Below are 27,903 nucleotides of genomic sequence, written 5' to 3' on the forward strand. Positions count from 1 at the left end.
CCTGGTTCAATGGGCAGATCACTCTGCCTGTCCTCAGACTCAAATTCAGTCTCTCTGGAGTGCTCCTTCCCTTGCAAGCACTTTCCCAAACAACACTGCTGGTTACTCACAGTTCTTTCCCTGCTGGGGATATTACCAACAGCCTCTGAAGCACCCTGCTCCATTAGTGCCCCAGCAGATAGGGATGCGAGTGGTTAAATGGTGATGCTTGCCTGTTACAGTTAACCGGCAGGGGCTGGAGCATCCTCCCTGCCTGCATCAGACAGGGGGCTTCTCTAGCACCACAGGGCCCACTGGTCAGAGCAGCTCCTGTCTGCAGCAGGCCTGGCCCAGTGTACTGCAGGCAGAGGTGCTCCAGCCCAGCCTGAGCAGCCCCCGCCTATGGTGGTGGGGGGCTCCAGCCTGGCCACAGCAGGCAGGGTAGCTGCTCCAGCCTTCCACTGTTTAATTGGTTAACTGGTTAAACATAACATTTAATTAGTTAACAAATTAAATGGGATTTTACATCCCCCTACCAGCAGGCTCTAGCTTCCAGCAACAGCTCCCACCACCTGCCTTCTCTGCACTCAGCACTCCTGGAAGGGAGCAATTTCCCCTCTTTTTCACAAAGCATCATGGGAGTTATAGTCTCTAAGGCTACATTGCAGCACTCAGGATCTTCCCAGTAAAGGCCAGAGGCTCCTATAGTGATTGCGGGCCTGCACATGTAACGCTCGTTATAAAGAGAAATATGCCAAATATTTGTACAGTAAAACTCCAATTGTCCGGCATTCAGTGGTCCAGCGCTCCCGATAGTCCGGCACCAACTGGAACCCGGAAGTGCTCCGGCCAGCCGGACAATTGGAGCTGCTCTGCGAGACTTCCCCAAGTCCGCTGCTGCTGCTGCTGCTGCTGCTGAAACTGACCAGCTGTGGACTTGGGGAAGCGGCACAGAGCAGAGCAGCTGGGGTGCTGCTGGGTTGGTCCCACACTACCATCCCCTCATCCTCCTGCTCGGTGCCTGGCAGCACCCCAGCTGTTGCCGCTGCTGAAACTGACGAGCAGCGGACTTGGGGAAGCTGCTCTGCCCGCCTTCCCCAAGTCTGCCGCTGGTCAGTTTCAGCAGCGTCAGACTTGGGGAAGCCTGGGGCAGGGCAGCTGGGGTGCTGCCGGGTTGGTCCCGCAGCGCCGCTCAGGTGAGGGGCTGTGCTGCGGGACCAACCCAGCAGCACCCCAGCTGCTTTGCCCCCGGCTTCCCCAAGTCTGACGCTGGTCAGTTTCAGCAGCGGCGAACTTGGGGAAACCGTGGGGCAGAGCAGCTGGGGTGCTGCCAGGTTGGTCTTGCAGCGCCGCCCCTCACCAGCACCCGGTTTTCCCATGCCGCACCGTTCCCCGCCTGACCAGCCCCCCCCCCCCAGACCTGTCACAGCCCCCCTGCCGGAGTACCTCCTGATACTCCGGCATATCCGATAATCCGGCACCCCCTGGGTCCCAAAGGTGCCAGATTATCGGAAGTCTGCTGTATTTCTATTGGAAAGAGACTGACAGTTAAAAGTGAGTCTGTTTCTTCTGAATCAGGCAGCGATGAGGAGAGTGATCAGAGTGACAATGTAACACTGTTTTTGGCTCTTCTGGACTGAGAGGCATTGCTCATTACCTCATTTATTTAATGAAGAATTTTCATCGTCCATTTGATAACTCAGCTCTAAATTATGGACTAGATCAAAAGCTATCAAAGGAGATAGTTTTAAAGCTGATTAAAGTTGATTTAAACAGTTCTATTATCAAACAGTTGAGATTTTTTTTAAATGGCAACATCAATTCCTGCCTCCCACAAGCCATTTCTTAATTTCTGAAAAATATTCTTGAGGTAACCTTTGGGCTTATATTACCAGTAACTGTTAATACAATGCTAAAGGCACAAGATTTCTCCACAATTGTCACCTGGCAACCAAAGTGTAGGAGTATTCTATATTCCATCCTGAAGTCAGATAGATTCACCTCATGGAGCAGAGATGCAGAGGCTTTTTTTACCCTGTCCTAATGACCAGAATACTTATTTCATTTGGTTTTGAAAGTTATGGAAACACAATCATTAAAATCCTACAGTCTCAATCCTCCTTCCAATTAATTCAATGGGAGTTTGGCTGTAGGCTTGGAAGGAGGATTATGCAGTTCTAAGCATTTGAAGCTAAATTATAAACATGTCAGAACATTGGCACTTGAATCACAGTGTTCTCATTTGTTGATTAATAGTTCTTGTCTTACAGAAAAACACTGAGCAGGCATGAGCATTTATTATTATTTGTACTGTTTAACAATTGTATAGCACCAACAGAATACTAGGTGCTTTATAGCAAAATAGGACAGCAAGTTCAGTGTCCTAAAGATTTACAGTTTAAATAGATAATGTATAAACGAAGGGACAGTGAGGCTACACAGGAGTTAGCATATACTATTCGTTGTATAAGTTGTGTCTGGCATCTTCCCCTTCTCTCACAAGCTTTTTAATTTAATTGCATCTAAAGTTTATGAATTTCAAGATATTTCTCTGTATGGGGAAATAAGGACACACCAGAGTCATACTGATCTATTGGAAGAGATGCGGTTTGTGAGTAAGTATATGCTAAAGACATGTTTCGTTAGGTGAGAGATGAGGTTCCAGGAATAAAGATGATACTGAAGTGAGCCTGGGAGAGGAGAGAAAGGAAGAATATGAAGGGATAGCTCATCTTGCCACCTGGACATGATGGAAGAGATGAAGGAAAGAGGAGACGTTTGGAGAAAGCCAGACTGTGCAAGCACTGAAAGAAACAAGGAGCTTGAGTCTGAGGAAGAAGATAAGAGGAAGTCAGAGAAGGGATTTGAAGAAGAACCTGGGATGGCTGCAGCAATAAGCTAGATAGATTATTCCTGTAGCAGCAGCTTTTTGAATGATTTGAGGCGGGGAGGAGTGGGAATAAAAAAAAAGAAGTTGTAGTAGTGAAGACAATTAGGTAGATTTTTAAAACTATTTTAAACCCATTTTTAAAAAGGTGTTGCAGGAAGCAAGAAAGCGTATATTTTAAAGCTGTTTTATGGAAATGTTGACCTAACAAAAATGTTGGGATGAGTGCACTAATGTCCTGCTTTTCCCCTCCAGGGGTTGTATGTGCAGTTAGGTCTCTGGATCAGGATATAGGTGGTGGGTAAGAGAAACAGACAGAGTTTGGACATTTATATAGAAAAAGCCAGAAGGATTAAACTACAGAGCCAAAATAAGAAGAGAAGAAAGAGAAGTATAAAATTGCACATAGGTTGGAAGTCTTTGGCTCAGAGAACAATTGAGGTCTGAGTGGTAATGAAGAAGGGCAAGAGGAGACATTTTGGGGGAGAGAGGAATTCAGTTGTAGCCAATCTTGTTAGTTGTGGGCAGCGTGAGATACATTATTTAATGAGAAAAGGCATGGAAACCAACCAAGATCACTTTGCTCCTCTGTTGTATCTCTTTCTTCAACTCTCCGTTTTTATCTTTTTTCAAATGTACACTCTAAGACATGGGCCGTGTCTTCCTATGTATTTGAGCAGTGCCTGTTTTATAGGAGCAATAGGATATTTTAGGAATAACCTATGCTATATAATGGCACAGGTCCAGGTTTAATACTTCATCCTGTCTCAAGTACAGATTCTCATTCCTGTTTGTTCTGGTCTAGAGTCTGATTTTAATTATGCCAGTGTAAATCTGGATTAAGCGGGTTGTGCCCACGAAAGCTCATGATACTATCTACATGTTTTGTTAATCTTTAAGGTGCTGCTAGACCAGGGGTAGGCAAAAGGGCCTCCACAGGAGCTGGAGCTGGCCTGCCAACCAGGTTGATCCAACCAGCAGAGGCCCTGCCACTCCCCTGTCCCCAAGCCAATTAGGGCCTGGGAGTGGGGGGAAGTGCATTAAATTTCCTCCACCCTGCCAGGAGCACACAGCACTTCAAAGCGCCGCGCGCTCCTGGCAGGGCAGGAGAAGGCTTCGTGTGCTCCCCCACTCCCACTTCCTGATGGTCTGTGGGTGGGGGAACACGGGAATTCTCTTCTCACTTCCAGGGGCACGGGTGCTTAGTGGAAAGGGGGGGCAAAGAACTCCTCCACCCCATCGTGGTCTGTGGTTGGGGAAGCCCAAAGCTTCCTGGCTCCGCTCCTTCCTTTTGAGGCCCCGGTAAAAAATTATTGCCCACCCCTTTGCTAGACTAGTCGTTTTTTAAGTTTATCTTTGGCTTCAGTATTACCTAAGATCAGAATATGCTCTATATTACATGCAAAATTAGCTAATGAAAACACTACCGTCTTGAGTCTGTTGCATAAGTTGTACAGTGACAAACTGAGATTCTGTGTCCTGCACTGTGCAGGGGGTCAGACTAGATGATCATAATGGTCCCTTCTGACCTTAAAGTCTATGAGTATGAGTCTATGAGATAACATTAACACTTTTTGTTCACCATTCATTATTAGTTTGTTGGTTTATATGGGCTAGATGGCAGTGGAAAGTAAAGTCACTTCTCAGACTGCTACGTGTGAGAAAGGGGTATGAATCAAATAGACTCATAATTAATGAAAGCATAGCCAGCTGCATAGCCAGCTACAAAGGCAATTATCAAAGAATAACCAAAATAGTTTTCTTTCAGAAACATCTGTGCTCTGCTACGCTGTATTCCTCCTTCCTGTAAACCAGAAGAGTAGTCTCATACTCACAAAGTCAAAGCTAAAATGACAAATAATAATGGGACACATGCTACCTCTACACTGGTTCTACGTGGCTGGAAACTGTAGTTTCTACCTATGGTGTTTTCTCCCAATACTTTTTTGGTGACAGGTTTTATTTCTCAAACAATGCATATTGCATATCTACAGAAGGCAGGGCCTCTGCATAGCACACTGTACATCCTGGCTCTCTGTGACATTGGTTACCCTGCTTGCCTGCTAAACACTTTCCATCTCCTCCTCCTCCTCCTCCACAGAGTCCTCCACGTTGCTGCCTGAGGAGTGTCTTGGGAGGAATCCATGAACTGGCTAGGGAAGCCGGGTGGGTCCCCCTTCCACCCCCCCCCCCCCACAGGCTCACATGCAGTTGTTCATAAAAGCAACGTTTGCAGCAATGATCCACACCATCTGCCTCCTTTGTCTTCTGGTACGCTTGCCTTGGCTCCTTTATTTTCATGCAGCACTGCTGGGTGTCCCTGTGTCCTTTCTCCTCCATGCCCTTTGCGATCTTGGCATAGATATCAGTGCTTCTTTTTGGTGGTTTATGGTTCTGCACGAACAGATTCCTTTCCCCACACAGCAATGAGTCCATGATGCTGCTCATCTGCGACCCTGGGAACTCATAGTCAGGTGTGCTGCCTGCTCTGAGGTCTGCTCCCCTTGCTGCCACGTAGGAAATGAAATTCAAATTTTCTCAGGGCTATTCCTGTTTACTTGTAGAGCAGTAGAGTTGAAAGTCCTGGCCAGAGCAGTCACCATGGGGCACTGTGGGACACTTCCCTGAGGTCAAGAACTTCAACTATCACAGCATCCATCTGCACTACTATGAAGTTGACCATGTAAGGATGAATGTAATATATTCCTTGGGAAAAGCTGGAGAACTAAAATCAATTTTAATGGTCCTTAAAGTCAATGGAATGGGCGTGGTGGTATGGACTCATTGTTTAGAAATTTGACCTACTGCAGTTAAGTTCGACCTAAATTCCTAGTATAGACCAGGTCTTAGTCTTGATATCAAAATGTCTACAGAGTGACCATGTGCAACTGAAAACTGGGAATGACTGTTTTCATGGCCCTTGATGATATTAGTCTTACAACAGTGTTTTGTCATAGTTTTTATTTAATTATTAAGTACACCACCAGAAGAAGTCATCCCTAGCAGAACAGGCAAAAGTGGCCACAAGCTAAGAGTCTAGTGGTTAGGATACTTGGGCCTGTATCTCGGTCATACTAGACAAGAGTGAAGGGGGGTTTTAGCAACGATTCCTCTAATTAATTAATACAACAAGAGGGGCTGCAAATGGCCTGTCAGCTACAAGGTCTCTGCTCCCACACAGCAGAGGCCCTCCCGCCTGGCAGAGCAGTGATTTGATCCCAGGGCACACCCCCCCAAGTGAGCACCTTAACCCCCACACCACAGAGGGCTTTGGAAATTCACTGTGCCCTGCTTAATGTATAGTTAAAATGAAACACCTGACCGTAATAGAGTACACTGCCAATCATTTCTCAACAGGAAGAAAAAGAAGAAGGGGGATCTGAACCAGCACCTCCTTGTCTCTGAGGCCGGTCCCTAAAGCACAGGAACATAGAGTGCACCATAAGGATTACGTAGCCCAAATCTTCTTTCATATTTACAGATTGTGACCAGCCATCAAAGGAAAGGACTGAAGGAGTCTCCACCTCCAACCACTAGCACTGAGGCCATTAAGAGATCAACATTCAAATCCCTTCTCAGGGAGCATAAAGGGGATTTGAATCAGCACGTGTGCTGTTAAGGGGCAAGCACCCAAACCCCTGGATTACACAGAGTCTCATGGAGTACATGTGCCTCACGGAGTATTTAATTATTTAACAACAGTGGCCCATCCTCAAAAGGAAGCACTTGAGGGAGTCAGCACATTGGAATACTTCCTACCCTAGCTCTTAGGCCAGTCACTTGAGATGTAAGAGATCAGCAGGGGGATGTAAACCCCAATGTGCCACTTTCTGGGCACACACCAAGCAGTAAGCTACAAAGGGCTGTTATTGTGGCTTTGACCTGATGAATATGTCCTGAAAGTGTAGCAACTTCAGCAGAAATGAACAAGGGAAGTCCCAGGTTGGACTAATGCCTAGCCCAGCACTTAGGCCAGTCACTAGGGAGGTAAGAGATAAAGGTTCAAATCCCTTCTCAGAAAGCATAAAGGGGATTCTGCATCCCCAGCTAACACATGCAAAATATACTATTAATTTCTACTTTGTAAGTTCCAAGGTTAATTTTTATAATTACATCATGAAGCTCCAGTTTGGAAAGCAAAAGAGGGGATTAGCACCCCAGTCTAGATCCAGGCAGCAGCAGCAAACTGTATGATTTATTGCCATTAATTAAATCATATAGTTTCTTAGTTAAGCATAGTTTGCTCATTATTGAAGCCCATCATCAGCAGAAAGTTGCTCTAATTTGACCTGGCCAAAGAGCTTTTCATCATGCCTCACCCATGTCACAGCTGTTACACATTCTTTCCATTAGTGGGAATGACCTTGGATCTCCCTTAATGTATCCATGGTAAATCTGACATTGCTCAATTAGGATGATATTGTTATGATCAGCTCATTTTGTTTTAGGATGCTGAGCTAGATTAAGCACCAAAAATCAGAAAATAATATTAATACTTTAATAGAGGGTTTTTTTGTGCCACAAGCATGCTTGAAGTCGGACTGAAATGTGTCTGCTCATAGTCCATCCCTGCAAAGATCCTCTGTCAACCCTTTATTGGTTCAAAATATTTGTTAGCATTTTGGGGGATGGAATAGAGGGAACAGAAGGCAAAGGTGACCCAGTGGATATCTCTTGCTTCTCTTTTCAAACAGCATGGTCTTTCACAAGAGATTATCAGGGGAAATAACCATTGCAAGGGATTTGTGTTTGTTTTTCCACTAGATCTGCAATAAAACATATTTTATTATTGGTTGACTGATGACAGCATGCTTCAACACCATGAACAATACAAAGGAAGATATGGGTCCTGCCTGAAGTAGCTTCTTAACAGAATGTCCGTCTGTGCCTGTGGTTAAATGTCTGACGGACTGCTGTGTATAGGAGGCAGACACAAGACACTGAATACAAGAAAAAAGCAAGTGTATTTGTCTTGTGTAAGAGACAGAACCTAATGTAGGTAGTGTGAGTGTACTAGATATTGTTCCTCTAGCTAGAGGTGCTAAGGTAGTTTAATTCAGTGTGTGCCAATGAGGGGAGTTGTGCTTGTCTGTAAGTGGATGTGCTTAGGGGGTGGGGATGGAGGGTCTGAAGAGGGCTAAGACATGCCAGTGCTTCAGCCCGGTGACTGACAGTCTCCTCAGCCTCTTCACTGCCTATCAGTCCCCACCTTGCGGGGCCTCGCGGCTCCCCCAGTGCTTGGACAGACGATAGGGACCTGGCAGCTTTTGACTTGATGTGCAGCCCCTGACTGCCAGGCGCACACACACGGAGCGCACAGCCATGGACAGCTCCTGGGCAGAGAACGGGACTCTCTTCCCCTTCGCTTCGCTCTCCCCGGAGCCCGACAGCAGCAGCGGCGGCAGCAGCAGTCTCCCCGCCGTGGGCAGCCCCAGCCCCTCCAGCCGGGTGCCTCAGGCAGGCCGGGGGTCGGAGGGCAGCCCCCCGTTCTGGGACACCCCTCTGAACCAGGGTCTGAGCGTGTTCGTGGGGCTGGCGCTGTGCACCACCATGCTGGGCTTGGGCTGCACCGTGGAGCTGAGCCAGCTCGGGGGGCAGCTGCGGCGGCCGGTGGGGGTGCTGCTGGCGCTGCTCTGCCAGTTCGTGATCATGCCCCTGGTGGCCTTCCTGCTGGCGCTGCTCTTCGCCCTGGACGAGGTGGCCGCGGTGGCCGTGCTGCTGTGCGGCTGCTGCCCCGGGGGGAATCTCTCCAACCTCATGTCCCTGCTGGTCAACGGAGACATGAACCTCAGGTACCCGAGCGGGGGAGGAGACGCGGGACGGGCTCACAGCCCGGGCGCGCCGGGCTCGCCTCCTCCCCGGCGGGGCAGGCACCGCTCGGTGCCGGAGTAAAGAGCCCGGGAAGCGCGGCGCGGATCTCGCCGGGAGAGGGAGGCCGCCGGGGCTGGATGAGCCGGGGGCAGCGCAGGGCGGCGGCGGGCGTGGGGAGGGGGAATGGCGCTGCGGGAGCGCGGTTACTTTACGCAAGGCTTTGGCTGCCCCTGTGTCGGGGCGCGCCCAGGCGCACGGGTGGCTACGGGACAGAGGAGCCGGTTTCAGGATCTCCGTGGGGAAGGGGGGCGGAGTTGAGCCCCGTTGCCCCCCGCGCCGGTTGTGTGCCTTGGGGGGGGGGGTGTGGGGAGGACTCCCGCGCTGGAAAATGGCAATAATGAGCTGTTTGCGCTGCAAGGCGCCCGAAGTCAGGCAGCTTTTCCGTGCAACACGGTACGTCCCCTCCCCCTCTCTGAAACCATATTCCGGCCGATATGTGAGCACCTCCCCTCTGCTCTGAGACCGAAGGGACATTCAAGCTAAGAGCCACTTGCGCCCTGGGCGACTCTTCTCCCAGCCTCCAAGCAGGAGTTTGATACAATAGGCTCGTGCCTCCCTACACTAAGTGGACTTACATCGCCAGCTCTTACTGGAGCCGGGGGGGGGGGGTTACCACCCCCCACACACACACACACGCAGCCCTTGCAGCTGATGGAAGACGGCTCGCGCTGACCCGCTGCCTGTTGTTCTTTCCCCTCCCTCCCGCAGTATTATCATGACCGCCTCCTCCACCCTGCTGGCCCTGCTGCTGATGCCTCTGTGCCTGTGGATATACAGCCGCGCCTGGATCAACACGCCCCTGGTGCAGCTCCTGCCCCTGGGGGCCGTGAGTCTGACCCTATGCAGCACGTTGCTCCCCATCGGCGTCGGAGTTTTCATCCGCTACAAGTGCACAAGGGTCGCCGACTTCCTGCTCAAGGTAACCACCGCTGCCCTGGGTCCGACCTTAGGCTCCCACGGGGAGGTGCTGAGCACCACTCGGGAGCAGGCCTCGAGGGAGAGTCTCCTCGACGGGCTGGTCATAGGAGTGTGGGGAAGGGCGCTGCTTCTCGCGGCCGCACCGCAAGCGCTGCTGCACTAAGGTACAGGGAACCCGTTAGCATCGTCCGAGTCTAATTAAAGGGTAAGAAAATATGCACGCAAGGAAGATGTAACAGGTCCGCAATAAAGAGCTGGGGAAAGCTTGCTAAACCGTATAGCTATTGCCCGACATCGTGAGTCCTCCGAAGAGTAAAGAGGAGGAGCCTGCATTGAAAGTAGCGGCGTTTCAGCAGCTCTGCGTGTAAACACAGATACTAAGCACTTCCGCGTAATGCACTGGTATCACTCAGAGCCTAGGATTAAGGTTCATCCCATCCACTCGTGCAAACCCTCAAAACGTATTCAGAATTCTACACAGAATCTCTCGCTCTTTCCCAAAGAGGAAGGATAAGCGCCCATTGTGGTCAACTAATAAGAGAATACTGACCGTGTTTTCTGTAACACGGCTAGAGGCGGGGTTGGAGTTGAATAGTAGCTCTTTTTGTTATCAACCAAAATGCTCCCTTACTAAGACCAAAGGATGTACCATTATTTTCCTGCAGTAATACCAAATAAAATATTAGGCAGACCGATATAATGTACTGCCATTTCTTCAATGCAAGACGAGCAGATCAAACGACAAAAGAAATGCTCAATATTCTTCTAATTATGCGACAACATCACTAAGCATACATTTTAAATAAATAATGAATAATGGTATAAGTATAATAGGTACTATACCCTCATCTAGCTTGAGTCCCTTGGGCAATAAAATCAGTAAATTCAAAACAATAATATAAACATATGTACAACTATCTTAATGTGGAATAATTAAAACAAAAAGAAAATTATTTTTCTACGTTATTTGTGTTTGGCAATGTAAAAATTTTCAGTACGCATTTTTCATCAATCATGGCAAAACCAACTTATATATTTCTGACTAAGCTATCATACAAGCAATTTTTATGGAAGTCAATAAGAAAAATAACAATGTGCATTTATTTAGGTATTATTTTAAAATAATTTCTAAGGGCCAATAAAATAAGCAGAGTTACTAGGAATTCACCCAGTGTTTTGGGGAAGGACTAAGACAAATAAAAAAATCTGGTCTCACTGAATAACAGAAATGTACAATGTTATATACCTGCACTATTGTGGGGAAGAGAAAGATTTCAGGAAAGGAGATGTATGGGGAAAGATGTAAAAACATTCTGTGGAAATGACTAACCATAATTGAAGAGAATTACCTGACTGATTGAAGTAATATCACAAAAGTCTTTAAACACACATTTAGGATGAAAGCCACAACAGTGAAATAAATATTTCTGTTCATTAAAAGAACACATTGACATTAAAATGTGTTACGTAAATGTCCAAATCTTCAGAACTGGCCGTTTGGATGGTTGACATCTCCTTTAGGTTTAAACCTGACATAGAATTATAGAATCAGAATACTAGAAGAGACCTGCAGAGGGCATGGAATCCAACCCCCTTCCCAAAGCAGGACCAACCCCTAACTAAATCACATACACATAAGCAAGATGAAATTTCTTTAAACAGTTTAGCCAATTTACACTTTTAAGATAATATTTTAAAATACGACAAAAATAAATGTTTAGTGTCATACACTTCCCTGACCCAAGACAGCTTCATTTTCTTTTTTTATGACAATTTTCACACAATAATGTAGATTGTTACTGAATTTCTGAGAGAGTGTCTCAGACAAGTTTTTCTGCTAAAAACTAATTTAGAGACAGATTCCTTCCATCTTTATTCACCTCAGGCATTATTCAAAGCCCACTGAAATTCTGGATCAGGTCCAAGGTAAGAAAGATGGCAGGATCTGCCCATTAGTGGATAGTTAGCATTAGAAATGCTACAGCATGACAAACTCAACGGAATTTGGAATTAAGGGGAATGGTCTTTTCAGTGTTGTTCAGTCATATTTTGTCTGTCCACTATTCATATAAGGAAAAAGTTTTGTTATAACAGCTGCAATAAATGTGCTGATATCCTTATTATACTATTTTAATATTTGTATATTTAATTAATTTGTCTTCAAACGCAATTCTAATGTAAGTTTTCCCTTCTTTTTTTTTCCTCTGACATATCTGATTTTGATTATTCATTATTGTCAGGTTTCCTTGTGGTCCCTTTTAGTGACTTTGGTGCTTCTTTTCATTCTGACTGGCACTATGTTGGGACCTGACCTGCTAGCAAGTATTCCTGCATCTGTCTACATAGTAGCACTCTTGATGCCCTTAGCAGGTTATGCCTCAGGATATGGCTTAGCTACTTTATTTCACCTGCCTCCTCATTGCAAAAGGACAGTGTCTTTGGAAACAGGATGTCAAAATGTCCAACTCTGCACAGCTATACTAAAACTAACCTTTCCACCACATCTCATAGGAAGCATGTATATGTTTCCCTTGCTTTATGCAATTTTCCAGGCTGCAGAAGCAGGGCTTTTTGTATTAGTGTACAAGATGTATGGAAGAAAGCTCCATAAACAGGATACCTTAAATGAAGATGAAGACACAGATATTTCCTACAAGAAACTGAAAGAGGAGGAAATGGCAGATACCTCATATGGTACAGTGACTACAGAGGAACACAATTCTATTCTAATGGAGCCTGCACAGACTGCACTGTAGATGGACAAGTCAGAACAGCAGAAAGGGGAGCTTGAATTAATATGAATATGCGTTACATTTTGGGAACTAGTAAAAGAGGCAGTTAGGATACTGACCAGCTTCCATAAAGTACCCAACTACTCCCAGTGTATAAAATGACTGTATGTTTACTATTGTGCCAGTTGAGAATATTTCCTCAAAAATATAGCCTTATGTGTACAAAAATCAATATGACACAAGGAGATAAGTCTACATCTTCATAGGAAGAAGCTCCTTGGTAAATTAAGGCAGAGATCTATACTAGAAACAAATGAAGAGTTTTGTAGGAAAAATTCAATTTGTGTAGTACTGATGTGAACAAAGGAGCAAAGTAGATTATATTTGTAAAGTGTCGTTCTGTTTCATTCCTCCTATTAGTTGTAAAAACATCCTGTTCGTGATTGATTATAAATGTGTGGAAAAGCTGCATTCACGCTGTATTCATCACTAATTAAAAGCCTTCCAAAGACAACCAACATTAAAAGGAAGTGCAAGTAACGGTCGAGTTTATCTAGGGATGTATCTAGCAACGATTTATCTGAAGGGAAGGTACATCCTCCCTTCGGAAACTACGCGGTCCCTGGCTCGGCTGTCTAGCAGCAGCCAAGGCGCTCACGCGTGCCTTCCTCCTCCAGAGTCACCCCCGAGCGGTGTCTGTCATGTCTGTCTATCAGGCCCTTGCTCTTCGTTCGCGGCACAGCCCCTGCGTGCTCCCGCGGGGACGTCGCCAGTCAATCAATGTGCCCGGTCGGCTCCACGCCACGGAGGAGAAAAGGCTCCCGCCTCGGTGCCCACTGACGCCGCGCGGAGTCCGGGCCCCGCAGGGCGGTGCTGAAGCAGGTAACAGGCTTCCCGCCCGTCTCTGCCACGTGCCTCGCACCCTGGGCTCTGCTCCTCCCGCCCACCCACCTGCTGCCCGCCAGGAAGCCAGGGCGAGGCGGGTCGTTACCCTCCGCCAATGGACGCGGCCCCGTTCAGGCGGCGCTGGGGGGACGCGCACGGAGCCGGCCCCTCCCCAGGGTGGGGTATTTAAGGCGCCCCCCGGGGCCCAGCTGCTGGGGCAGGCGCCATGGCGGACGAGGCGATGGAGAGTTACCTGTACTCCGCCTACGCCCCCTACTCCTACCGCTACCAGCCGCCCAAGGGCAAGGGGGGCCCGGGCGCCTGGCGGCAGCGGGGCACCTACTTCTCGGCCTACGGGGACGCGGCGGCGGCGGCCGAGTACTTCGATAACTACCAGCGGGCGCAGCTGAAGGCGATCCTGTCCCAGGTGAACCCCAGCCTGACGCCGCGGCTCCGCAAGGCCAACACCAAGGAGGTGGGGGTGCAGGTGAACCCGCGGCAGGACGCCTCGGTGCAGTGCTCGCTGGGCCCCCGCACGCTGCTGCGGCGCCGCCCGGCCCCCGGGCTGCCCCCGCTGCGGCCCCGCGAGCAGGAGCAGGGCAGCTCGGCCACCGCCAGCGGCCGGCCCGTGCGCTTCCCCAGGACCATCGCCGTCTACTCGCCCATGGCGTCCCGCAGACTCACCACCTTCCTGGAGGAGCCGGGGCAGGAGGAGGAGGCGGAGGAGGAGGAGGCGGCGGCCGCCGAGGAAGACGAGCAGCAGCGCGCCGAGGCGGCCGCCGTGCGGGCCAGCTGGGAGCAGCCCCCTGCCAGCAGCGCGGAGCCGCGGCCGCCCCAGCAGCAGCAGGAGGAGGCGGACGAGGAGGCGGAAGCTGCCCCACCGCAGGCAGCTTCGGAGGAGGCTTCCGAGCCCCAGGGGGCGCCGGAGGGGCAGCCCCAGGCCGCAGCCCCGCAGGAGCCGGGCAAGACCCGCCTGCGCTTCCAGGTGAGGGCCCGGCGCGGCCGGTCACAGCGAGCCGCTGCTGGGCAGAGGGTGGCGGGAAGCCCGGGGCTGGGCTCAGGCCGCTATGCCCTAGGGCGGGTTTACCCCGAGCGCTCCCGGTGCGGGAGATGGGCGGGCAGGTGGGGCCGGCTCCCTGCCGAGGCTGAGTAACCCTTGTTCTCGCTAGTTTCTGGAGCAGAAGTACGGCTACTACCACTGCAAGGACTGCAACATACGCTGGGAGAGCGCCTACGTGTGGTGTGTGCAGGGCACCAACAAGGTAGGCCTGGTGCTCCCGGGCCCATCCCTCTGTACCTTGGGCCCTGGCTGCTACTGACCCGCCCTCCCCCTTTCTGTAGGTCTACTTCCGGCAGTTCTGCCGGACCTGTCAGAAATCCTACAACCCCTACCGCGTGGAGGACATCACTTGCCAGGTGAGAACAGCCCCAGGGGCCTGCCTCAGGGAGGTGAGCTTGTGGGTCCTTCCTCTGCCATTTCTTCTAGTGAGCCTGGGACCTTGAACTGGACTCTAGCAGCCTCATTCTCTGCCCTGAGCAGGCTGTAATCTAAACTACTGCAGCTAATATTGCTCCCTGCCCTAAGCTGGCAATCTGCTGCATGTATCATCCCCCTTCAGATGCTTTCTCCAACCCCCCTTCTTTCTAGAGCTGTAAGCAGACCAGATGCACCTGCCCTGTGAAAGTGCGCCATGTGGACCCCAAGAGACCCCATCGTCAAGATCTCTGTGGGAGATGCAAAGGCAAACGTCTCTCCTGTGATAGTACATTTAGTTTCAAATATATTATTTGACTGGGATACTTGTTTAAAGAATCTTGGTGTAAAATTACAATCAAAACATAGCTTTTCTTTTGAAAGAATATATAATATGGTGAGATGTAGCTGGGCAAACCTACAAATAAAGGTATGGCAAAGCACTGGCATAATTGAGGCATGCTTATGTCTACCTTACTTAATGAAAGTTACAACATTCATAGTTAAGAATGAAAGAGAAGACTGTCAGCCACAGCTATTCTTCGTTGTATGACTTTCATGTTATGTTTCTGCTTCTGGCGGAGACAGAAATGTGACCTCTATGCTTTCAGAGACCTTTCTGGGATGGGAGTTAGACAGTTGTGTGTCAAACTGAGGTACATTTTTTCCCAATTACACTCCATAAGAGATGGATGATTTAACACAATGGAAATCAGTGGTATCCTTCTACAAACAGGCACACTACCTAGAATTTCAATTGAACAACATCGTCTACAGTCACTAACTACTGTAGGAGTTGCATACAACTTTCTTTGTCTACCAAACACTTTCACACTTGACTAGGGAAAGGGGTAGGCAGATCATTACACATGGTCGTAGGAGCAAACTGGAGATACAGGCAGTCCCCGACTTAAGCAGATCCGACTTATGTCGGATCTGCAGTTACTCCGGGCGAGAAAAGCTGCTCTGCGTCTCCCTGGTCTGCAGATCAGGAAGACGCGGAGCAAAGCTGCTGACCGAGCCTCCCCCCCTGCGGCTTTGCAAAGCCTCGGGGAAGCCGGCAGCGATGGAGCAACCCAGCAGCACCCCAGGTGCTCTGCCCCAGGCGTCCTGATTTAGCCGCTGCTGAAACTGACCAGCGCTGACTACAGGAAGCCCGAGGCAGAGTTGCTCTGCCTTGGGCTTCCTGGAATCAGCTGCTGATCAGTTTCAGCAGTAGCTGACTTGGGGACGCTTGGGGTTCTTAAGTTGATTCTGTATGTAAGTCAGAACTGGCGGTCAGATTCAGCAGTGGCTGAATCTGGACACCAGTTCCGACTTACATACAGATTCAACTTAAGAACAAACCTACAGTCCCTATCTTGTATGTAACCCGGGGACTGCCTGTATAGTAATTTCTACAACTAAACTAGCTGCTGCTAAATGTGCTGTGGTAGCACTCTTTAAAGAAATGGCATAATCTAAAGGGGGCATATACTCGGGGGTGCATATCGGTAAAGGTAAGAGGGTAAAATCAAACAGCCAGTCTATAACAGCAAGCTTTTCAGTGTCTCTTAATGTGGTTATATCACTTCTAATAGAAGTATATTGGTGTGGCTAGTCATAATTATAATGGTTCTATTTGTCACTTAAGGAGCCTATTGTGTGAAAGCTTACTTTTATTCTAGCTGACTTATTAGCTAATCTTGCAGTGACTATTTTTTCTCTAACACTCAAACTGTAGACAGATTCTGCTGTTTTACAGAGAATATATACAATTACTCTCTTGGAAAGATAAATTGCTAATAACGAGACTTCTTTGTGAAGTGAGATACCCCAGTCAGGTTACAGTGAGGAAAGGTATAGCAACTTTTCTGAAATTCTTACAATAAGAGGAAACTGTTGCATAACATTAAATCTTACTTACTGACCTAGGGCCAGTATCCTTAGGTAGAAAACATAATAGGTAAGGGATGTCCTGTTTGCGCCCAACAGACATTCATAGTCCTGGGCATTTGCCTGCTTGCATCTCATCCTCCACTTTTCTAACTGGGGAGGAAGACCTTAAGGTGTATATCAAGATCTTTGTTCTCTGATAACAATGGCAGAGCCATGAACTGGAACCACAGTATAAGAGTGAGAGCAAGTAGAACCAGGCAATTACTCCCCCCTCTCTCCCAATAGCACAGAATTGCTGCTGTAAAGTATATGGACCGTCTGTAGGAACTGGCACTTATTGGGGAAGTAGAAAATACCAGTCTTTAAAAGCTACATTCTATACAAACTAATTGGTGCAGATATGAAGATTTAATTAAACAGTTGGATGAAACCTGTACATATCACTGCCACTGCCCCCTTATGCTCATTTGTCTGATTCCTAGAGGAACAGTGGAACTGCATACTTAAGGCTTTTTAAGAACCCTCCCTCAACACTTTTTTTTTAAGCTGTGACATTTTTGGAAAGACCATCACTTTTCTTAAATACTATCACTTATGAATTAAACCTACTATGCCTATAATTGGTAAAGTAGGGACCATCTGTAGGTATCATTGGGGTCTTCCCTATATTCTTTTTAATGAAAGTCCATTTTAGATCTCACTCTTCTCTTGCTTTTGCATCACAGCCAGCCTCTCTTCTTTTACAGCAAAGATAGAATTGGTGATTGCTGTATGTAAAGTTATGGACAAAATTCTAGTCTACGGCTATGAATGGGAACATTATTAAATGTTCACCCCCACAAAGCAGTTGGGTAGAAATACTGTCCTTCTGTTAGTTATCAATTTGTAAACAGGAAGTCTTTTAAAAGAAATATATACACATTACTCCTTCTTGCTATTGTTTGGAATACATTCTTCATCCTTGTTCACTGTCTGTATTCTGCAGCTTGTAGGATGACAACATTGTAACATCCCTCACTCTTTCTCCTTTTCACAAACTTGTTTCTAGGTGGGCAGTTCTTGGTTACAGCAAGAATCAGTCATGACCACATAGTTTTTTAACATGCCCTTTACCTAGCTGCATAAACCTAGATTCAGTGCTTTACAATTGATTTGTTCCCAGTATGAATACATGTGTCTTCCTCCTTCCCCCCCCCCCCCCAAACTGTGTATTGTATTGGGAAATGTAGACAACTTTGATGACCCATGCTGCGGATGTTGAGTATTTTCCTGATTGAGTTCTGGGAATTTTAATATGGGGGAGGGCAGTCCATCATAGAAGGTAAGGCATTTTTGAATGGAGTCCTAACTATATGTTTATGATGGGATGTTAAAATGATTAGCAGGGTAAATCATAGTAGTTAACCATTTTAACTAGAACTCTTTGCCCAACCCTGCCACCTGCCTTGCTGGCCCCACTGTAGCTTGGGGCTGTTCTGTCTTGCGTGACTGGCTGCTGTCAGATTTAACTAGCAAGGGCTAGCTAACTGGTTAACATCCCTAATCTAGAATGTGTCTTGTGACCCAACAAAATAATTCAATCAAAACAAACAGGTCAGCAGCCCTAATAGGGGGGTAATCTTAAGTGGTAGAAAATGGAATGAGTTGTTGAAGTTCATAGACCTATTTATTGCTATTCTCTGAAAGGATGGATAGGGAGGAAACCCTAGATCTATCCTTGGACGGACGTGTGTGTGTGTGTGTGTGTGTGTCACTGAGGCAGTATTAGAAGTGTTAACTATCCATCTCCACCTAGCTGGTGTGGTTAGAAACAATCCTAGAAGGGAGCTGAAGGGCAAAACTGAAGGTAAACAAGGCTTGAACTCTAACTGGACCCCATAGAAGAGGAACAGTAGTGGTTTTTTTTTTTTTTTTTTTTTTTTTTTTTTTAAAAACCATACAAAGAAGAATTCAGTGATTGCTGGCTGGGTTTCTAGTTTACCCTTTCTGACCCTTGCTAGTGAAGCAGCATAGTGATATAAGCCTTATGCTCCATCAGCTGTCTGTCCTGGGAGACTGAAGGAGAGGTGGAGATAGCTTGGAGTTCCATTACAAGAAAATTCCAATCAGTTTTTACCTTCTGTGAAAGTGATGGAAAATGGTTGCTCAGAGCTTGGATTGAACCAACCAAAATTCCACTGCACTAGTTTAAGACTCCCAGTGAGGACGTATGATACAGGTAGTATGCTAAACTCAATCCCAGATAAAGTGTGTGTGTGTGTGTGTGTGTGTGTGTAAATATTGATGCTAATAAGGTAATAGGAAGAGTAACTTGTCCCTTATCCTGTTCATATTAAACAAATGCAGGGCAGAGCTTATAGTTTTAGGGAAATGACTAATAGAAGTGATAAATTCTACTACTAAAGTCACAGGAAATTAGTTAATCTGTCTACATCTTTCCATTACCCATGAAAGCTATGGTTCATCTTCCCTCCTACCAGTTTTATAAATTGGAGTTTTGGTTGAAAGACTAAACTGAACAAACAGCACAAAAATGTAAATCCCCCTTCAAAACAAAGTCCACTTGTGACATGAAAGTGGCAAATGTAGCACACAGATGGACTACTTATGGATGTGAATAGTGTGGCTTGCTGACAGTTCTGAGATGCTCTCTTCTCCCCCCCTCCCCCCCAGCAGGTATTTTGCTCTTTCTGGAATTGATCTGAGAGAAGCTAACTGGTGGCTTCTCCCATGTAGTTATAACATTGGCCACTTATTTACAAATTGGGGGCGGGGGGGGGAGGTGTAGAGGACCAGTGTGAAAAGTCTTTAAATATGTTTGCTGGAGAGGCTATTATAGACCAGAATCTGGCTTGACCATCTCAATGTAGAACAATGGAAATAATTCTGAATTTTCTTCAATTCAGGGCTGAAATCATCAGTCTTTTGCTTTGGCCTGGACTGTGGGGCTGTGGCAAGTATAAGTGAGCCCTGGTGACCACATTCAAAAGGGGTCATGAGTAGGGATGAGAGTCCCATACAACAGGAAATTGATTAAGCAGGGACATGTAGGGGCTACTTCAGGCCCTGCAGAGAGCTGCTAGTTACCCATTAACAGGTGATGTATCAGCCAGTGTATGTGAGACTGAAGGGAAGGATCTGTCCCAGAAATGATCAGCTAACATGCTTTGTCTGGCTCTTAACTTTGCTGTAACCTTGCATCTCTAATATGATACTATGAGCACTATGTAAAATAGCAAGAAGGGCAATCCAAAAGGAATCAAGTCCAAGTATTTCCATGTTGTGTTGGGGTGGGGGGGAGTTTCTTTAGAACATGCCTGGGCAAAATACCTGTCATGGGCTAGATCTAGCCTGCTGAGCTGGCTTATGGATGCAGCAGCGAGCCTCAGGCAGAGTGCTAGATTGCCACCTTCCTCCTCCCCAGTCATGCTATTGAGGAGCAGCTATTGTGGGGACTTGTTTGTACAGTTGTGAGCCCTGAGGAGGAGAATGCTGCCCCAATCCCATTGGCCAGCTTCCAGCCAATGGGAGCTGCCTGTTAAACAGGCAGCTTGCAAAGTACCTTCCCTCAGGCTCATTGCTATTCAAAAACCACATGGCCCCTGCAGCCAGGGCAGGGAAGGCAGCTTTCTTGAGAAGGCTGCTGGCTGGGACTCACAGGTAAGTCTTCCAGCCAAAGCCTGTCTTTGGCACCCCAACCCTCTGCCCCCATCCCCAGGTCAACCCCCTCTTGCCTAAGGACACAACCCAAACCCCTGCACCCTATGTCCCCTAACCCAGGTCATAACTGCCTCCTTCACCCAAACTCCCTCCCAGACCCCCCCCACACTCTCCTGCACCCCAGTCCCTTACTATAAGCTCTCTTCTGTACTCAACCTCCATCCCAGACCACCACACCACCTCCAATGATATGGAAGAGTGCAGCCCTTGATCACTTTCCAAATTCTTGGGAAGCTCCCTAGCAAAAATTATTGCCTACCTCTACTTTAGAGGCTAATGTAAATACATTTCTGCTAAAGGAGCCAATCTTGAAACTGTTCGGACCATCTCGACCTTTAATTTTTTTTAAGGTAATGAAGGCGCCTCAGTCAGTTTCATTAAATGAACACTGGGACCTCTGTGCCCAATCCACTAAAACCACTTAACTCATCTATAGCCAGATGGATTTTTTTTGAGACAGTTTAGATGGAAAAATAAGTCTACTGACTTTTCTGAAGCTGTACACAGAGGTATGTCATCTTTGTCCATGGTGCAATCTTTATTGCTCCAGAAAACTTCCTTTCTGGAATGGTAGACTTCATCAGGCAGGGAAGACAACAGCCAGCAAGATATAAGTAAGCACATGCTCCCTGGTTACCAAAGAATCAGATGTTTGCAAAACTACCTTGTTATAGAAGATGCAGTAGTGTATGTCACTGTTTTGTGCCTCAACAATAAAAGCTTTCTAACAGCATAGAACATACATGCAGAAAGACAGACACACATGTACTGCTTAATTTGACTCAAAGGACTTTTTTTTTCTTCCCTATCCTCATCCAACATCACTGAGGCAAGAGACTGGAGCTTAAGATAACTAAGCCCAATTCTGAAAGTGGTGCTTCACTGTAGTGGCAATATTAGTCATACTATAAAATAGGAAGCAGTAAGTAGGGTGGAGAAAAAAAATCTGGTTTCCATCTCCCTACCTCGTTCTTTTAGCATAATAATGGTACAGGCTGAAGTCTTATTTTTGGCAATTGGAGGATCAGGCTGCTTTTGTTAATTTCAGTTACATGGAAAGCCCTCAGAACTCATTTGTATTACAGTTTTACACTCCAGTATATTCCAAACATTTTGTAGGCTGTCCTAATACATGTCAAATGCCTCACAGGGAGACAGTAAATTCTTGCATATACCTAATGCAAACTTCTGTTTTTATAACATGCGATACCTGTTATGGACAGTGGCCTGTGTAACTTTAGATGGGGTTGCAGGCAGGGATGTAAAGGGTTAATCAGTTACTGGTAATCATTCATCTTACTGACATGCTTACCAGGGAATCTGGTTAATCAGTGGCCCAGCCTGGACAAAGCAGCCCTTCAGCCTGCGTTACTAGTTAAACCAGTTAAACATAGTTTAACTTTTTTTTAAACAGGATTTTACAGCCCTAGTGGCAGGGACTGCCACAAAGCTCTTGTATATGTGAAACAGGATGGAGCTTGATTTGTTGCCAAAAATTTGGGCCAGCTCTTTAAAGAGCAAGTTATCTTGTGGTTGGTTGGTGGAGTCACGGTTGCAGTCTCACTCACTAGCCCATGGGTGCCTTTCCCATTTGCATTAGTTGACACTCCAACCACCAGCGTATTTAGTAAATCTAATAATTTCACTTGGTAGAACCTTAACTTTCTTTGGTACCCCCCTTGCTTTCAAAGGGAAACAGGTCATTGACCTAAGTATCAGATCAGGTACTTAATCATCCAGAACAATATTCATCAAGGATATCAGCTAGTGTAAGAATTCAGCAAATTATAAGTGGATGTGGAAATACTTGCACCTATTAGCCAAAAGAAATTACACTTAAATTGGCTTACTACTTCCTTGTTACAGGGATAACTGGTGTCTAAGAAAATAGTGCTGGAAGACATTGTGTAGTCCTTTCAGAGGCTTGAGAAGGTGGTGGATTGGGAGAAAACACCCAGATAAGGCTAAACTATAAAGTAAGAGAGTAGGGCTAGGACCTAGTTTAGTTACAACTGTTCATATTAATGTTTAGGAATTGTGCATTGTAATTTATAATTAGATATGGATGTCATATTATAACCTTATTTTGATGCACATTAAAATGCTGTAGCTGACATGACCTATGAGAAGACATCAAAATCTGTTTACAATTTCAGCAGTAAATTTGCACGGTATGTTCACTAAGCCTTCCACTTCAGTGTTTACAAACATCTAAAAATGATACTATAGCATTTATCTAGCTTGCAGAAAATACACAGGATGACAGATACAATGCTTTTATTTTACAAAAAAAAGGGGGGGGGGAGAGTTGGTAAAATGCTGTAAATAAATGGGTAATGTGCCACTAAATAAAGCTACATATCCCTTGAAAATACTTAAATATCTACAGTACTACAAACATCAGAATAATTCAATTTTATCAGGTCAAAAAAATACAGTGATTATGAATGTGCCTTGACCAGTTACAGAGCTTGTTAAGGTAATAACATAACTACTGTCAGCAGTCTAACAGTGTCTACAGTGCCTTCAATTAATGAATTTCAGCATAATTACATTTCTAGTGGGGTTCATTTCCCCAAGAAAAGGCAAAGCTAAGACTTTAATTTCTACATTCTAAACTCTGCAATTAGAGCCCAGTTTAAAAAAAAATCACAGTGGGTAAGAGATGCATATAAAAATATTGGGTGTTCCTTTCAAATCATCAGGACTCATGGGACTACATTCATATTTCTTTTACAAAATACTATTTAACACAATCCTGTTCTTTTTATGCTATCATGACAATGAACTATAAGTATAGTGCAGGTTTGCATGTTTTGATACTTTCCTCTTCCTTTCATTTTTCCCCTCGGTAGTCCCAATTCCTGAGGTGTAACAAGTTATGAAGATACTTGCACAATGCTGTCACACCCCTTTTCTTGAATTCAGCAGACTACACAGACTGCATGTTATGTATTCTACAACCAATAGCCACTATTCCCCTTTTCCCCATTAGTTTTGTACATCTATACTCATAACAGTGCATTGCATGAATGTACAAGAAAAATACTGGTTTTGCACTATACAGTTTCTAGAATATATACAGAATAAAATAAGTTAACTTTCTTCTAAGGAGAAATGCTGATGGGCAGCATATATCTTTAATATACATTTTAAAGTCTCTGCAGGCAGCTACTTTTTGGTTAGTTGTTAATATTTATAACATAAGCACTGATCAGAGAACTGAGCAGCATTCCAATAAAATTAAGATATATTATTTCTTTTAGAAACACTGGGGAATCCCAGTTTAAAATATTATTAAATGTCCTAACATTTACACACTATGAGGATTAAAGCTAATAAAATAAAATTTATCAAAAAATAATCTTGCATTGCTCTTTCAGGCATGCTCTGAGACTTTGTCAACAAACATCCATACTTTCAAAATGTAATGGTCACATATCCATTTCAACTCACACAATTCCTCATGACAGACAAAACAAAAAGCAAATAAAACATTAAGAAATCAATGGTTTTTGCAAAGTCTTAAGTCTTTTTTCTGCTCATGTATGACTTGCACATTCTTCATGGCATTGCAAAGTGTATCATTAGACATTAGCTGATTACAGTTACTGCTGAAAAAATCAGGAAATCTTGCAGGTCTTCAGCCAAAATAAATCAGCCTTGATTTCAGCCTCATCCTACCTGCTTTACTTGTCTCAACATTTGGAGACCATTACTGCAACAGAACTTATAATTCTGTTTCTACAGAAAATAATGCATGTATATGCATTGCTTTTAGCCCTTTTCCTTTAATATAGTTTGTGTGTATAATAAAAAATAACTACCACCCACACAGCTTTCTTGTGTGGAAACAGCAGTCCATAAAGTGTTACCTCCATTAGTTTTGTAGATGACATTTCTTGTTATGTTAAAATTCTGTATTGGCCATCAGTATATTTTTTTAAATGAAAGGTGCTTGGTAATGTTGAGGCATCCTTAACTTTGCTTCTTTATTAAATGAAAAGCTGTTCAGAATCCAGTGCTCACCATATTTCCTACAGGTTTGGCTTTTGCTAGAAGCTGATAGGATTGAACCATGCGTAGAGACTCTCGAATTTCTAAATTAAGTTCCATCAGTTTTGAGCTGACTTCTGACATGTCTTGGTTATAGCCTATTACTGCAAAGCTACCAGTCTGGCCCAGTGTCTGATGACGAAAATATATATGCAACAGCGTTTGTATTGGGTCGTCTTCAGTGCTGCCGAATATGTCATTGGGCCAAATAGACCTGTGAACATACAATTTAAATATTTTAATCATTTTCTTTCAGAACAAAAAAATTAATTATTTAACATTACATATATACATACACACATGTATTCTTGAGAAGAAAAATGAAAGTAGAGACAGAGAGGAAAAGAATGTAAGAAGAACTCTAAGGTGCTAGTCTTATATTTATGAAATGTCATTTTCTTACAAGGTAACATTACATTAAGTTTATATTAACTGTATCCTTTGAAAAATAATCAGAACTACCCTCAAGTGACAAAAATGCATAAGAGAAAAAAAAAACATAAAATAATCAGTTTTGTCCTTTTCAACAAGGACATCTAGCAAGATTTGAAAAAAAATTGGAATCAAGCCAATGTTTAAATTAAAAATGTCTGTTATCAAACTGAGTGCCGCTCTAAAAGCATATTAGTTTAAATCATTTCACATTTTACCTGAAAGCCTTGACCTGTGCTACAGCTGCTATAAATTCCTTGTTTCTCAAGGTTTCAATAAGAGAATGAATGGCAGTTTCTGTGTTTGCTTGGGAAGCTTCTGGTATTTCAGTTTCTTCAATACCACTGTCTGAGGCAGATTCAGCCTCTTTCAGACAGCTCTCGAGCTGGGCAAGTTCTTCTGACATGTTTATAACCTAAAACACACATGGAGAATTGAGCTCTTCTGAATCAAAAACTCATTTCAGTCAAAATAAATGTTGCAAGAAGATAGGGATGTGTCCTCCCCTCCCCTCCTATTCATGACAACATACTGACAAGGGCACTGGTGTGGCCACTTTGCCCAAACACTGTTGCATATGGATGATTACATGGTTCAAATACTTGTAAAGAGCATATGAGTTTTCCCATAATCCATCCTCCTTAGTCAGCTCTTTAGAATTCCTTGCAGGAATTCATACCTCATAAGCACACTGTAATTGGTGGGCCACAGATCCTTCCAGCTGTAGCCATTTATTAACTCAACGGGAAGAAGCAACCTCTTTTGTAAGAATGAAATAAAGTGGAAATTATTCCATTTAAACAGAGAAAATCTTGAATGCACAGACATTTAAAAAAAAATCATGTGTGTGTGTACAAAGAGTGACCTAAACACAATCGTGTGTTCCAGAGAATGCATATATTGCAGTGCTGTTCCTGAGCTTGCATTTAATCTGCCATGGTCTACACAGGAAGCAAACCCAAGATCATAATTCCCCAAACGTGACAGGTGTGAAAGAACACTCCCTTAGCCACAGAGCACAAGAAAGACACGACATTTATACTCTGAAGTGCTTCTGTGGCCGACATGGTGACTGGCGGTCATTGGGGATAAATATGCATGCCCAGTTGCCATAGCATCTGCTGAATGGGAGACAACCAGTTTTATAAGCATTACCCAATGTTATCATCAAATGTGCATACCTTGGATCTCCTGAAAGAAAATATTCAGATCCCCCTTATGGGTCGGCGTGTGTGTGCACGTGAGGGAGGACTGGGGATCCAGGGATAGGGAGGGGCTTAAGGAGAAAAAGGATAAGTCTACACAGCAAAAGCTGTTCATGGGTTAGCCTATCTGAGCTATGTTGAGTCACGTAGGGAACGTCTACGCTGCAATGCTATTTTGGGAAACCGGAGTATCTCAAAATAGCTATCCCCTGTCTTCATAGCAAGACTATAATTTCATAGCAAGCCTATAATGTCTCTGTAAACCTCATTCTGCGAGGAGTAAGGGACATTTCGGAATAGTGCTTTATTTTGAAATTCAGCGCTGTGTGGACTGTACCAAATGACAAAATAAGCTATTTTGAAATAGCATGAAATAAGATACGCAATTTGCATAGCTCAAATTGTGTATCTTATTTTGAGTTAGTGCTATGTATATGCACCCTTAAAGTGGAAAAAAAAAGCAATGAACTCAGCATAGCATAAGCTTCAGAGCAGGCTAGTGAGCTGAGTACATATTCAGATTCTGTCCTGAGTTTGTACTTAAAGTTGCCAATTTTCTGTTGGCAGAAAATAAACAGCACTGCCCCACCCATTTTTCTACCCCTTCTCCGAGGCTCTTCCCTTCTCCTGCCATCACCCTCTCTCCTCTATCCTTACTTACTCCTGGGATGAGGTGCAGGTAGGGGTGAGAGCTCCAGCTGAGGACACGAGCTCTAGGGTGGGGCCAAGGATGAGGGGTTTGGTGTGCAGGAGGGTGCTCAAGGTTGAAAGTTAGGGTGCAGCAGGGGGACAAGGGTTTGGGGTGTTGGAGGGGGTTTGGGCTCCAGGCAGCACTTATGGCAGGTGGCTTCTGGAAATGACAGCATGTTCCATCTCTACTTCTTAGGTAGAGACATGGTCAGGAGGCTCCTCTCACTGACCCATAGGTGTCAGCCCCACAGCTCTCATTGGCTACAGTTTCCAGCCAATGGGCACTGTGGAGCCAGCTGGAGTTATAGTGGTCTGGTTAGCAGTGTGGAGCAGAGCTGTCATCATCTCTTTTCGACCAGGCATTCCAACTGAGAACTGGACACGTGGCAATCCTACTTGTGCTACCTGCATCAAAGTCCACACTGCTGTCTTCACTGCTATTGTTACCTGTGGTAGCTGGATTCCTGCTACCTGTGTGCAGCTTTGAGTGACAGCTTTAAAACCATTTCTTCTTCTTTAAGAGGCTAGTTGCCCTTTCAACTCAGCAAATTTTTAAAAATGCCTCTCCAGGCTTTTTTAATCAACCTTCTGCTGTAAAAACCTTTATTAGCACCTTTTTTAAAAAGATATGTCACTAATTTTGGGTGCCTCTTTTTTGTATTTTCAACTTGATACATCTGATTCCTGATTTTAGTTGTGCTGAAGTCATATAACAGCTTCTTATATAGATATGAAAAAATGGGTTATATTAATCTGAAACTTGAAAATGACTTTAAAGCTGTAATATTAATTGCAAACTGATTATACAACTATATACAGATGAAAAGATACTGGGGAGGCAGAAAGTCTTTGTAACAATCTTCTTGGAGTTGATGTTCCTCATTTATTGTTTGATTGGTATACACCAACAGTGACACAAACATTTAAAATCCTTGAATTTTATAAGACCATTGAGCTCCCCGCATTACTATGTATTAAAGAGCTTTCAAGTAGTCCAAGGATCAACAAAGATGTAATTCAATGACTGGGAAAATAATTGCAAGTTCTAATTAAATCTTTTATCTCTTGGCTACAAAACAGCTGGACATGCATATCTCCATATTCAAGAGAGATGAACCACTGATAAAAAAAAGTTATAAAAAGTTACATTGTTTCATGGGTATTGCTTTTGAACAA

General features: G+C 45.0%; 3 protein-coding genes across 13 annotated transcripts in view; 2 read left to right on the forward strand and 1 right to left on the reverse strand.

Annotated features, from left to right (window-relative positions):
* Window positions 1-7,740: 7,740 nt before the first annotated feature.
* SLC10A4 (solute carrier family 10 member 4) lies at window positions 7,741-13,291 on the forward strand. Its single transcript, XM_014568670.4, has 3 exons — window positions 7,741-8,658; window positions 9,446-9,656; window positions 11,896-13,291. Exons 1-3 carry the CDS (start codon window positions 8,189-8,191, stop codon window positions 12,409-12,411), a joined length of 1,197 nt encoding a protein of 398 aa, XP_014424156.3. The 5' UTR covers window positions 7,741-8,188; the 3' UTR covers window positions 12,412-13,291.
* A 118-nt stretch (window positions 13,292-13,409) lies between these two features.
* On the forward strand, window positions 13,410-15,202 carry ZAR1 (zygote arrest 1). Its single transcript, XM_075930456.2, has 4 exons — window positions 13,410-14,257; window positions 14,442-14,534; window positions 14,614-14,688; window positions 14,921-15,202. Exons 1-4 carry the CDS (start codon window positions 13,499-13,501, stop codon window positions 15,062-15,064), a joined length of 1,071 nt encoding a protein of 356 aa, XP_075786571.2. The 5' UTR covers window positions 13,410-13,498; the 3' UTR covers window positions 15,065-15,202.
* A 7,404-nt stretch (window positions 15,203-22,606) lies between these two features.
* Window positions 22,607-27,903, reverse strand: part of FRYL (FRY like transcription coactivator) — a 394,001-nt gene continuing 388,704 nt past the window's right edge. For all 11 annotated transcript variants that reach the window (XM_075930452.2, XM_075930453.2, XM_075930454.2 and 8 more), the window contains 2 exons: window positions 25,051-25,247; window positions 22,607-24,614 (listed from right to left, as the gene is read on the reverse strand). In XM_075930452.2, the coding sequence (XP_075786567.2) occupies window positions 24,356-24,614; window positions 25,051-25,247 (456 nt within the window). In that variant the 3' untranslated portion in view covers window positions 22,607-24,355. The remainder of the gene's footprint in view (window positions 24,615-25,050; window positions 25,248-27,903) is intronic.

Source organism: Pelodiscus sinensis, chromosome 4 (assembly GCF_052426305.1).
Source record: "Pelodiscus sinensis isolate ZL-2025 chromosome 4, ASM5242630v1, whole genome shotgun sequence".
Lineage (NCBI taxonomy): Eukaryota > Metazoa > Chordata > Testudines > Trionychidae > Pelodiscus > Pelodiscus sinensis.

Coding starts and splice junctions, on each gene's coding strand:
- SLC10A4 (XM_014568670.4), top strand. CDS start 8,189: ATGGACAGCTCCTGGGCAGAGAACGGGACTCTCTTCCCCTTCGCTTCG. Junction 8,659..9,445: donor AACGGAGACATGAACCTCAG/GTACCCGAGCGG, acceptor TCCCTCCCGCAG/TATTATCATGACCGCCTCCT. Junction 9,657..11,895: donor TCGCCGACTTCCTGCTCAAG/GTAACCACCGCT, acceptor CATTATTGTCAG/GTTTCCTTGTGGTCCCTTTT.
- ZAR1 (XM_075930456.2), top strand. CDS start 13,499: ATGGCGGACGAGGCGATGGAGAGTTACCTGTACTCCGCCTACGCCCCC. Junction 14,258..14,441: donor AGACCCGCCTGCGCTTCCAG/GTGAGGGCCCGG, acceptor TGTTCTCGCTAG/TTTCTGGAGCAGAAGTACGG. Junction 14,689..14,920: donor TGGAGGACATCACTTGCCAG/GTGAGAACAGCC, acceptor CCTTCTTTCTAG/AGCTGTAAGCAGACCAGATG.